Here is a 13284-nt window from a genome sequence, read left to right as displayed (position 1 = left end):
GGACAGTTGTGTCTTTTCTAGGTTTTTTAGTTAAATGTTTAGATAATTTATTTTAATATATGTTGATAATAAAAATATTTAAGGTTATACTGGTTCTACTTTATATGTGTATTATATATTACATTACATATTTGCACTATATATACTATATATTTGTGTCACTAATTCTTTTTTTAGTTGCAACAAATCTGTTTAATTGAAATACCAGTTTTTAGTTTCACTTTTATATTTTTCATTTTTAAGACACATTTGATTGATTTTAAACTTATCTGGTCATTTTTTATAGTCTATTCCTGCTTATTGATATTTCTACCTTTCGCCTATTTAAGGATTTAAACATTTCCCCCAGCCATTTCGTATTCCATAACCCATGCCTCCATCATCTGCAGTACGGGAAGGGAAGCGTCATCTGTTCACGACATCCTAAAGCTGAAGCGTGACTCCACTCTATGGTCTGATCCACGGAGCTGCCTTCACCACGCAGCTCTCCAAGAGCAGTACCATCTACCTCATCAGCAGATTCTTGAGGGAAGCACGACTTACACCTGTATTCTCCTTGCATGTACGTTCCTCCTGTCTACTTCATCATGTTACTCAAGTCCTGTACGCCTTCTCTGTCTCCGTGATCTGTAAGGCGGTGCTGTTGAGACGCCCTTAGTAACTGTATTTATATTCTTTTTAAAATTCCTAGTAAATTTTCATTATGCATTTTATTAATGCTATTTGGTACTAAATTTTATTTTTGCACTCGTGATTGTACCTCTTATCGATACGAATGGTTCTCACGATCACAGTCAAGGTTGTTTTGTTTGCTGGCTTTACACTCCTAGTCCAGAATGAATGGTCATTCCTGGTTTCTTGGGAAGTGGTGTAGCGTAGGGAACCTGCCTTCCGGTCAGACTTAAATGCAAATTTAAAAGATTTTGTTTATTTATCTTTAGAAGCGAAGGGGAGAGGGAGAGAAATATCAATGCATGGTTGCCTCTCGTGAGCCCCCTGCTGGGAACTGGCCTGCAACCCAGGCATGTGCCCTGACTGGGAATCGAACTGTGATCGTCTGGTTCGCAGGCCCGTGCTCAATCCACTGAGCTATGCCAGCCAGGGCTAAATGAAAATTTAAATCGTGGATATGTAATTCATTTATTGGTTCTTATTAACCTCTCTGAACTTGTTTTCTTATCTGTAGGCTGAAGTGAAGAATGCCTGCCTCCTATAATGATAAAAGTGTCGTATTAAATCAACTACTGTGTGAAAATTGCTGGGCCCACGACAGACATCCAACCCATGGTATGTTTACTTCCATGACACATCTGTGCCTTTTTTCCTGAAAAAGGCTTTATTTTAGGCATATCTTTTGTAAATAGCACATCATTACCTGTCTGTCCTATTTGAGTCTGTCTTTTTCATGTTCCCATGTTTGAGGTGTAATTTAATTGACCTATTTCATTATTTTGTTTTATACTATTAATTTACTTCTGCACATTTAAGTGGTTTCAATGTGAGAGCGAAAAGGGGCCTTCTGGTGACTAAAAGATGGCCTGGCACTTGCAGCTCGGCCACAGCGCCTTCCTATTATACATTAACATTCCCAGATCTCTGCTCTGTGATCCTGATGAAAATAGACCCAAAGTTAAAGTGCAAACCAAAAAATGACTAGGTAGCCCCCTCTTGTGGCTAGCACCGGCAACTGCTGCGGCTTGCTTTACCTTGTCCCATTTCTATTCTACCTCCTAGATAAAAACTGAAACCCAATTGTGGAATCACTCCCACCTTCTGACAGCATCCAATCCAGAAGAGACCCTCACTCACTTGTGCCCTCCTAAAAATTACCTACAGGCGCTCAAAATATTCAACGAATCGCTCCTTACACCTTCTTCCTGAGAAGCACCAAGGGGTGTGGTCTCTGCGGCTGCAACAAGCCTCAGTAAAAATCGTCTTGACTACAGCCGGGCCTTGGTGGTCTTCGACTAATGGCATCAACAAATGCTGTGCTTGCTACGGAATTTCTACCACGACCCTCCCCACCCAATCTTAAAGCTTTGAACTGTTTATGATGAACATTTTTAATTCTGCCTCCCTACTCCCTTCTCCTCCCTCCCAGCACAACTTCTGAGACCTTACCTTCACCTCCGCACAACGCCAGAGCTGAGTAACAGATTTATGGTTACGACCCTTCTAACCTGAAGTTCTACGTATTTCACTCCTATACATGTTTGTCTTCCGGAAGGAATTCCGTGCTACAGGAAAGACAGAGGCTAATGTCTTGTTTCCTTGAAGATGACTTTTGGGGGTTTGTTTTGTTCCCAAGCTTTGTGTTAGTCTTAAAACTTTAAACATTTTTAACAAAAAAAAAGTGTCTATAACCCCCTTGTGATGTTTTACATCAAATACAGTGCCCTGTCTTCCTGTGCAACCCTAGGGTCTTCCAGGTCGTTTTCCGCTATCTGCATTCTGGGGGCGGCTCCCAAGGACAACTTCTATGCCATCGACTACAATTCCTGTGATTATTAATTATTTTTACAGCGTTCAATGAATATTTGAATTTTCCTCGTATGAGTTAGGTTCTTATGTGCCCATTTCTAACGTAAACTGATTCTTTTCTCAACTCTGAAACCCTATTTAACACTTACAGACACCACGCAGCAAAGAAAACTGTTTCCTGCCGTACACATGAAAGGTTTTTGCTTCCACGTGTTGAAAAAACTACTCATGCACTGCAGATGTCTCCACAGGCCTGTTACTGTGTTTTAAAATCAACCTTAAAGTAAAATATATCCAAGTCCAGTGTTGGAAAGTAAGAATGTAGCAGTGATCTTCAACCACCTCACGGTCCCCTTGAGGGCCAGGCGGACCCCTAGCAGCCAGGTGACTGCAGTTTCCCTTCCTAAACTACACACACACTTCACTCCTCAGGCTCAAGAGCCTCACCCCAGGTAAGGAGAGACGCCACACTGGGACTCTGGCTCACCAACAAGAGGACAGCCAGAAGCAGTTCTCAGGTTTGCTTATAACAAGTTTGTCTGTTTTCCTCCACGATAGAAACAGCCCCTCCACACGCAGCATTGTAATGGAATAACTTGTAACCTTCAGAAAGAGACAGATTCTTTCATTAAAGAAAGAAACCATCCAGCACTAATTCTCTCATTCATTCAACAATCAGATGCACTAGCGACTAATTTCTCAATTGGCAGGAGAGGTGGTGATTACAGGTTGAGCTACCTGGACTCAAATGAATCTTCCCTACAAGAAAGATTTTACTTTGGGATTAATGCACACCCCCCCCCCCAACTCATCCCTTCTGCATGGTCCTTGGAATACATTCCCCTGCATATTTTGTGCTATTAATTCTCACTTGTAATTTATGGAACTGAAACCACCCCCTGGCTGGATTGTTGACCCTATGCAGACCCAAGCTCCAGGATTCTCTCCTGTTCCTGGAATACGGTGGTTCATGTTTAGGGAGAAAGGAATGTTTTTATATTCATAAATCTCCATGGCTATTGTAGAGGGAAACTGGAGGATGATGACCCAACAGTTTTTTATGGGGCCTTGTTTTCTAGTACTTTTTATTTATTCATGATCTTGACTAACTCTTATTCATTAAGGTCTATAATTTTATATTTTATTTACATGATTTTAAAAAGCTACTAATATTTCCATTAAAAAGTATAGACTACCTTAAAACAAAAAGATATTAACTAATGATTACAACTGTGTAAAAAAATAAATAAATATGCACTGGAGAGGAAGAAAGGAAATACACCAAACTGTTAGCAGCAGCAATATTGAGACAGTGGAACTATGGGTGAGTTTTACACTTCCCTCTACCTTTTTGTATTTTCCAAATTTTCTAAAGTCACCCTTGCCTTCAACAACGATCAAACGTAAACATAATGTGCATTAAAAGACTGCACTTTAGCCCTGAACAGTGTGGCTCAGTTGGTAGGGCATTGTCCTACAAACTGATGGGTCCCGGGTTTGATTCCTGATCAGGGCTCATGCCTGAGTTGTGGATTTGGTTCCCATTTGGGGCATGTACAAGAGGCAACCAATTTATGTTTCTTCTTCACATCAATGTTTCACTCCCTCTCCTCCCTCCCCTCCTCTCTAAAATAAACTAAATCTTTTTTAAAAAGGACTACTTTATCACAATTTGAGGAATAAACAAATTCATCTCTATGACTGCTATTAGTATGCACTTTATGCTAAATTCCTTTTTTAAAATATTTTATTTATTTATTTTTAGAGAAAGGGGAAGGGAAGGAGAAAGAGTGGGAGAGAAACATCAATGTATGGTTGTCTCTTGTGCATCCCCTACTGGGGACCTGGCCTGCAACCCAGGCATGTGCCCTGACTAGGAATCAGACCGGCGACCCTTTGCTTCACAGGACTGTGCTCAATCCACTGAGCTACACCAGCCAGGGCTAAATTTTTATTTATAATCCTTAATTATATAATGGCCTTGTAGAGTGGATGTTTCTTGTTTCTGCCCCATCCCCACAACCCACTTCCCTTCCTCACAGTGCTATGACCTGCTGGCCTCCCACCATCCCCAGCTGGGTGTTCTGAGTGTTGCTCACTTCACACTGAACCCCAGGAATGCCCCAAGGAAATAAATTAAACTCAATTGTAGCCAATGATAACATGTTTCTAAGGCTTCTGGGAAAAGACATGCTCTTTTCGAGGGTCCTGGCCCTGGAGGGGGTTCTGAGGATCTGAATGCAGAACCTCAGGGGGTCTGTATGGAGCCCAGAGGCAGCACCGAGGCCAGCACAGTGTCCAGGAGGCCTCGCTGACACCCCAAGCGGCTCCGTCCAGACTGACCCAAAGCCAAGGCCACCGCTACGCTTTCTTTGTTGCTTGTCACTTCAAATTAGGTTCCTATTAAATTCCCAATGAATACAAAACAGAAAGAAAACACTTTACCTTAGCAAGTTCACTCTCAAGTGACAACTGCACAGGTGCCTCTTAGCAAATGTATTTATTCCATGGGTATGTTCCCTTTGTGATCACTCACCAGGCAGCACAGTTATGCTCTGCACACTTTACCATGGACGATACTCTTCAATTAAGAAGAAAAAATGCTGCTGTCTATGGCAGCCATCAACACACAAGTTGCACCGCTTCCCAGCTGTAAAAGTGTGGCCAGGGTCCATCGGATCAGAAGTCCGGGCTCCACTGAGGACAATGCCTGCTCCGAAGCAGCCTGCACCCGGGGCGGCCCGAGGGCACCTGCCACCTAAACACACCTTGGAGCTGGCTGTTAAAGCTTTAAAACACGACTCCTCCTCACAGGTGCACCAGGTACAGACGGCATCCTCGTACATGCTGTTCTCAAAGCGAGAATGGGCAAAGGGAAGGTATGATTGGAAATGAATGAAACTAAATTTGTCTTTTATCAAGACAAAAAGCTAGAAATTGCATGAAAGTGCTTGGGAAACTCTTAGGTGAACAAGATCCCATAAAACCCCAAAGTCACATGTCGTGATAGTGTAGAGAATCTTGTACACATTTATGAAACAGGACACATTTTGCTGTTATGCTCAAACAAAGACGTTTTATTAGTTGGTTTTACACCTTAAATAATACCTTGAATAACAACAAAAGATTCCAACCTAATCTTTCAAAAGTTTCCTTGTTGAAGGAAGAACACTTTTATACTCAACACAAAATACCTTTATTATAATCTTCAGCAAATCTTAGGGTTGACGAAAAAATCGCGCTGGTCAAATATTAACTACCTCAACCACCCGATTTAGTATTTTTCCTTAAAATGTATACAGTAGAGTTGAAACCAAGAGAAAACTGTAAACATTCTGTGGTTTGGCTGGAAGGAGAGTTCATTTCATGATGAGCCGACATCTTCCAATACATATTCTCGATACTTTCCATCCATCTCAGCAAAGTAAGTCCATTTACTAACAATTCGAAGAGAAGGCTGAGTTTTAAATCCACCTTGGCAACTAGAAATTCTTGCAGTAGTAATGATTAATACTTCTTTGCAGCTATTATAGCTTTAATTTTCTCTCATTTTAAAAAAACTACTGCACCTTTTTCCTTTATTGAATAACTGGATTCTTTAAAAACCGAGGTTAGTTATTTCCTTGCACTTGGAAACACGGTAGAAATCCTGACCCATCATTCTTTTATCTGTAAAGGAGAAAAACGTATTTGCTAAAATTTAATGCTTCGCATTAAAAGAACAACCCACAAAAGGCAAACGGCAGTAAAACCACTGTATCGAGATGGAACCTCTTTCTCGCCACTTTTCCCTTCCTTAGTCATACTATTTCCGAGATTAACTCCGAGATTAACGATAATCTCTCCATTATCTTCCATAAGAAACTGGATCTTATTTTTAGAATGCCCTTTTACAGAGAGTGCTTTGGCAGACTAAATGCGATGGTGGTGACGGCAATGTCACATAGCACTTGTTTACGCTTTACATGTGCCGATCGGTCCGCCAAGTCCTTACACTGACCGCTGTGCCCCACGCCCACAACCTGGGAGGCAGATCCCACTGCTCCCGTTCAGGGAGGAACAAATCGGAGGGAGCTGCTCCTGTGCCACTCGGAGTCAGGGAGCGCAGCGGACGCCGGGGCGGGCTCCTCCGGAGCCTATTCCTTGCACACACACGGCCGGATTTTGGTACAAACTACAGCAACCACGTTCAAAGTGTACATCCGGTTAAATGGCTTCAACAAGTTTTATGCAAAAAATAATTACATGAATGAAAAAAAACTTAAAATATAATATTCATTAGATTTATGTTAATCATGATAATGCATAAAAAATTTAAATTAATGAAAGTTTTTGGTCCCTTTCTGGTTCTTTTCTCTAAAAGCTAACTGTACCTCACATAATAGGCTTGTTTCAGAAACATTACTAATATGTTAACTGCTGAACTTTTTGAACAAATCATTTCAAATGCCCTGAAAACCAGTAATTCAAGGAAAAAATGTTAACAAGTGCTCCTCTATTAAATAAAACCACTGCCCCCAATTCAGTTGGCTTTGAGAGTCTGAACTCTCACCATCTGCACTGCACACTCACGGACTTCTCAGTGGACTCCCTTCCATTTGGAGCAGCTACTGGTAGAGGGAACAGTCTGCACGCCTCACTGTGAGAAGTTCTAAAACCAAACATTTTCTTCCCATCTTTCTCTCCAATGTTTTAAATGTGAATTTTAAAATTTGTTGTTCTAATACCATAACTGTGTTCCCCTTAGGCCATGAAATCTCAATAACCATTGCACAAAGTGGAAAAAGGCACCATGACCAAGGACGGCCGAGCGGCCGCCCAGAAGTACCTCCGTGACGACGCCGGCAGCCACCGTAGAGCCGCTGTAGCGCAGCATGAACCTCCCCAGCTCCTTGAAGTCTTTGTACAGCTCCAGCGCGACTGGTCTCTGCGTCTGCAGCTCTACCAGCGCGTTCTGGCCCTTAGTCAGCAATCTGTCAGGAAAACAGAAAGGGACCAATGAGCATGCAACAGAGGTGAAGAAGCACTGGAACGACCCAAAAAAGGAACATCGCAGAATGATCAACACAACTCAGTCTTTCAAAAATTTAAAAAGAAAAAATACATCTTAAAATGAAAATGTGCCCTTCGAATTTTTCTGGGCTAGTTAAAAAAAAACAAATTCTAGATTTAAGAAATACTAGCTAGTTCACTTAGATACATATTTTAAGGAGTATCAGCTAGTTCATCTCTCTATATATACACGTATATTACATATATACACATATACACATAGGTACCTGCATGTGTAATATATATATATATTACACACACATATAATGGCAGTAAAATCATTCTATCAAGATGAAATCTTCCCAACGTAACTCTCTCCTCGGAAGGATGCTATAAACCTAAACTATACTCAAGGCCCTTCCACCCAAGTCTCCCGTCTTTCCCTCGATGAGACTGAGAGGTGCAATCACCTAATAAAGAAGGAGAGGCGCTTGCACTTTCAGGGAGGAATGCCATGCCCTCTGCCTTCCCTAGTAAAACTCTGATTGGTGGGTTGTGTGTTAGGAAGTTATCTGTAATGCCGATAATTTCCTAGTGCTAGCAGACTACTCTATCTCCCTCCCTCCCTCTCTCCTCTCTTTTCTCACACAGCAACAGTGGTTCTGTAACAGAGCTTCAGGACAAAATCACATCAGATTTTCTCACAACATGGTGTGCGCAGGAAATGAAGGGGGTAGGGCATGGGCCTGCCTGTGAGTGGGGTTAGAGAAAGGCAGACAAACCAGCACCTGGTACACGGACACAACACCCGTACTTACGGAAAGAAGCAGACGCTAAAGGGGACATTTTGAAATTGTTTTCTAATTTAGTCTTGATGTGCTCTAGAAGGTCAGAGCACAGCTATCACAAACTCACCTTCCGAAAAACTAGTTCAAGGACAGACTGGTAGAATAAGCCAAGCAAATTTCTAAAAAAGTACTGCAAAATTTCCAAATACTGGTTGTAGACAATTTCAGCCTGAAGCCTTATTCCTTAGGAAAGAAAGAATCTAATATATTTATGATTTGCACTTCATTTCTGGAAAGGTCGATTCCACTCCATATAAAGCAACTGAGTCTACAAAATGCCTTTAGTGGACATGAAAAGAAAAGGCCAGGGACCAGAGGGGAGAGTGGAGAGAATCACACAGGAAAAGGGGAAGGACTCATATGAACAAGTATAAAGGACACACGGGCAATAACTAAGGTGGGGGGTAGAAATGGGAGGGAGGCAGGGAGCACTGGGCTGGGAATATAAGACAGAAAACTGTACTTGAACAAGAATTAATTAATTAATTAAAAGAAGAACAAATTGGTAGTTACAGAATAGAAAAAGAAAAAAAAAGAAGAGGAAAAGGCCAAACGGCATTGGTACCAAACAAGAGGAAAGGACTGTGTTGTAAGTACAATATCAGGAAACACCAGCATGAGCATATATTAATGCCTAATATCACTGAGCGAGGACTTTACGGCAGGAAGGGAAAGTCGGGATTCAATCTGATGTCAATTTCATATCGAGGATTCTCCAAATCAGTTGTCTGGCTCAAACAATCTGACTCGGGTCAAAAAAAACATATAGTTTGTGCGAACCAACCGACTGTGCTAGAACCCTGGCTCTGCTGCTTGCTAGCTCTGAGACCATGAACATGTCACACCACCTCTCTGAGCCTCAGTTTCCTCAGGTGAAAAATGGGGAAAATATAGTCCCTGCTTCATATGGTTCCTGAGAACATAAACCAGGTAAAGCATTCATGACAGAGCCTAGAATACAGTGATTCTCAAGCAACCTTAGCCATTAGTGATATCACATCTGAGAACACTATGGCAGACACTCATGCTAGAAGCTAAAGACTGAGGTTAAAAATAAAGAACTATCTTTAAGAGATTAAGTAGTCCTTTCTTCATAAATAACGAAGAAACAGCCATGCATTTAGAGCACTGTGAAGATTCTCTCTTCCACTTGCAGCCAACCCATTAACCCACTAACCACCTTGGCCTCTTACACAGGTGCATCTGGGGAGGAACACTCAAGGGCTGAAAAAAGGGGATTTTGGGTGGGATTCCCCATAGAGCTGAAGTGAGGAAAACCCCAAAGCTGAAGCAGCCAAGCCAAACTGTGGTTAGCCTTTTCTTGAACTAGGGTAAGAAACCCAAGTTTCTCAGGAAGCACTTCCTCTGAAAACTTCTCACCTTGTCCCAGCTAAAGGGGAATGGTCCAAACCTAGGCCTAGATATTCATGGTAAGCAGAGGGGACCAATATGGTGGTGATTAGCTCTACGGTTCCAGGCAGTCACTGAGAAGAAGGGAGACACTTTGCAGGTGGAAAAACAAGGAGCTGCAGAGTGTGGAGTTTGCTTTCTCCCTGGGCTGTCCTGGGCATGGGGAATGGATCTTATTAAGGAGATGACAAGACCGTTAGCAGGAGCACTCAGCTGGAATTTGGAACCAGTGGTGGGCACCAGAGCTGATTTTTAAGTGCCTTTATTTTTACACCACTTGATATACACATACAAATTTATACTTCAATTTTATTTACAACTCACACCCCAGCACCACCACCATACAGAACAGAAATTAAATCTAGCAATCATACCTATATAGGACCTTGAAATGTTTCATTTTGTCTCTTAATCTAGCCCTTAAAAATGATTTCTGGAGCAAGTAGAAACAGACTTCACTTACTACTACCCCCCCAAATTATTACACAAATAAATTAAACTGCAAGGAATTTGTGTAAATTACTTGTGTTTGTTATTTATGCACTAAAACACTTACTTAGGTTTCTTCTTGGTGACTTCGCCGGTGTTTTTGTTTAAAACGCTCACCAATCGTTTAATAACAGCTGGCTCGCTGACAGTTTGGTAGTGCAACAGCACCTGAAACAAAAACCGCCAGGCTGAGCAGACTGCTGACCACCGCCTCGCCAGCCCGTTACACGCATGCGCACGTTTCACCGCGGTGAACCAGCACCGCCACCTGGACTGTCCAGAACCCCCACTGCCTTGTCTGAGTCCCGCCGCTCGTTGCACCACTCGAGCCAGGTTGCTGTTCCTTAACCCGGAGGGGAAAAGGTCCTGGGGGCAGTTCGAGTATCTCCTCCCCAATTTACTGTGTATACTTCAGTGACCTGTGTAACCTTCCTCATGGGGTGGTGATGAGAATTAAGTAGAATCAGAGACAGTGCCTGGTACATAAGATGTTCAACAAGTACAAACTGTTTCATCACAAAAAGGAGGGAAGGGAAATCGTTGATATTCAGCAGGAATTAATGTATTCATTGTTGGACAATGGGAATAAAGTAAAGTATCACATGGGAGTTTAGACAGGCTTTGAAGTCAGACAGACCTGAGTTCAAATCCTGCCTCTACACTTTCCAGCTCTACAATTTGGGGGCAAGCCTTTTAACAACCCTTTACCCACAATGGCCCCAGCCTCAGAATACTCATTACTAAAATGAGGAAAATCAGATGTCATTTTAAAGTAGTTAGGCACCATGTAAAATGGTAACATTCAGTTAACTGATGGCCTTATATATTAGCTATTATTGTTCATGTTTTGTATTTAAGGAAATTTAATATCAAAAAAGCTAAGTAGTGCCCTGGCTGGTGTAGCTCAGTGGATTGAGCGTGGGCCTGTGAAACAGAGGATTGCCGTTCGATTCCCAGTCAGGGCACGTGCCTGGGTTGCAGGCCAGTTCCCAGCAGGGGCCGATGGAAGCAACCATACATTGATATTTCTCTCCCTTTCTCCTTCCCTTCCCTTCTAAAGATACATAAATAAAATATATATTTTTAAAAAGCTAAGTAGTGATGTGGTTGTGGTGAAACGTCTCTCAAATTTTTGCTGGGGCCAGCTAGAGTCAGAGTAAGGCCCACTGTCCTCCATTCAGACAGTAAGGATCAAGTGTGCACTTACGTCTACAGTTCAGGTTAGTGGAAAGATCAAATACCCAGGAAGTGGCAAAGCTATCAACATGTAATTGGTTTGTAAATAGCCTTTTATGCTGTTTTCCCTGAGAAACACTGACACTTCTGCTCTGAAATGTCCTGGCTAAAATCGTTTTCACATTCAGAAAGCAAAAATAAGTACAAAAGAACTTTGCAAGCACATTCTTGGATTTAGGAACTTTCTAAAAGCTGAGTCACTCAGTCAGCACTTTGTTGACTAGTTCCGTCTACCTCTCTCCTGCATCAGTTACAAAGCGGTCCAGGACAATCATCGCTTGCCTGAATTACAACAGGCTGCTTGCTCATCTCTCTGCCACCACTCCTGTCCTTGTTTATCCCATTCTTCATATGTTTAGGAGACTGATCTTTTAAAAATACAAATGTCATAATATGTCCTTGCTATTTAAAACCATGGAAACTTTAATTCTACTACAGGGCATCAAGGCCCTTCTCAATCTGACCCTTGCTAACCTCACCAGACTCATCTTTCCCCATCCTCTCTTCCAGTCTATGCTCCAGAGATAGAGCTTTCATTGCCTTCATGCACCAAGCCCTTTCTAACAGTTAAGCCACAATCTCCCATCCCTGCAGCTTCATTCAGCTAACTCCCACTCATCCTGGCACCGACAGTGCATCACTTCCTGCAAGAAGCCTGAAGCCCAGCCTGAGCTAGATATCCTCCCTCTATGTCCTATAACCTTGTATACAACACAGTGCTATGTAACATCTCACCTTGACTGTAACTGCTAGTTTGAATGCCTGTCATCCCATGCGAATATGAACTCTGTGAGAAAGGAAGTATGTACACCGGAGCTAGACATTTCATTGCCTTCAGTAAATATTTATGAAATGAATGTAAGAATGAAGGAACAAAGAACACCTAAATCACATAGAGAAAATCCGTCATGTGGGTTTTGGTTTGTTTTTTTTAAAGGCACAACTGAACCTCTGTGATTCTACAAAGACAAATTAGCTTTTTTTCCCCAATGGTATTTGACCACTATAAATTGGAAAAATTCCCCCCCAAATTAACAGCTGACTCTTAAGGGGAAAAAAACTCACACAATGCATGCTCCGTAACATGGTGAGAGCCACGTTTGTACCTTCTATCGAGTCAGATATCAAACAGTACCCATGTAACCCAAACGGCTGGTCAATGCAACTAACACGCATTTCTTTCGTAACAATCGGGTAAACAAGCAAGATTCTCCTTCCCTGCACTCAGATGTAATTAAGAATTGGTACTAGTCTCCATGGTTTGCCAAATTTGAAAAAACAGAGGCACGCAAACTGCAATTCCTTTTTTTTTTCCAATTTTTTTATTTAATTATTTTTCAAGTACAGTTTTCTGTCTATTACTCCCATCCCATCCCACCCCCCATCCTCCCCCCTCCCTCCCATTTCCCCCCTTCTCAGTTGTTGTCCATGTATCCTTTATACAGGTTCCTCTAAATCCCTCCCTTATTTCCCCTGAAATTCCCTCCCCTCTCCCCTCTGGTCACTGTCAGCCTGTTCTCTATTTCAGTGTCTTTGGTTATATTTTGCTTGCTTGTTTGCTTTGTTGTTTAGCTTCCTGTTAGAGGTGAGATCATATGGTATTTGTCCTTCAACACCTGGCTTATTTCACTCAGCATAATGCTTTCCAGTTCCATCCATGTTGTTGCAAAAGGTAGGAGCTCCTTCTTTCTTTCTGCAGCATAAAATTCCATTGTGTATATGTACCATAGTTTTTTGATCCATTCATTTACTGACGGGCACCTAGGTTGCTTCCAACTCTTGGCTATTGTAAATTGTGCTGCTATGAACATTGGGGTGCATAGGTTCT

The 13284-nt window shown here is 42.0% G+C and overlaps 1 protein-coding gene and 1 long non-coding RNA gene across 2 annotated transcripts in view; one reads left to right on the top strand and one right to left on the bottom strand.

Moving 5' to 3' along the window:
- Positions 1-458: 458 nt before the first annotated feature.
- On the top strand, positions 459-1281 carry LOC118986795 (uncharacterized). Its single transcript, XR_005066447.1, has 2 exons — positions 459-562; positions 1187-1281. It is a non-coding gene; the product is annotated as an uncharacterized LOC118986795 (long non-coding RNA).
- A 4254-nt stretch (positions 1282-5535) lies between these two features.
- The window catches only part of HBS1L (HBS1 like translational GTPase), a 93056-nt gene continuing 85307 nt past the window's right edge, over positions 5536-13284 (bottom strand). The window contains exons 16-18 of the mRNA XM_037045704.1: positions 10288-10388; positions 7310-7454; positions 5536-6150 (exon numbers count right to left, since the gene is read on the bottom strand). Coding sequence (XP_036901599.1) covers positions 6139-6150; positions 7310-7454; positions 10288-10388 — 258 coding nt within the window. The 3' untranslated portion in view covers positions 5536-6138. The remainder of the gene's footprint in view (positions 6151-7309; positions 7455-10287; positions 10389-13284) is intronic.

Source organism: Sturnira hondurensis, unplaced genomic scaffold (assembly GCF_014824575.4).
Source record: "Sturnira hondurensis isolate 20B ecotype Veracruz unplaced genomic scaffold, ASM1482457v3 Scaffold0004474, whole genome shotgun sequence".
NCBI lineage: Eukaryota > Metazoa > Chordata > Mammalia > Chiroptera > Phyllostomidae > Sturnira > Sturnira hondurensis.
The sequence above is the reverse complement of the archived record's forward strand: the minus strand, read 5'-3'. Positions and strand labels throughout refer to the sequence as shown.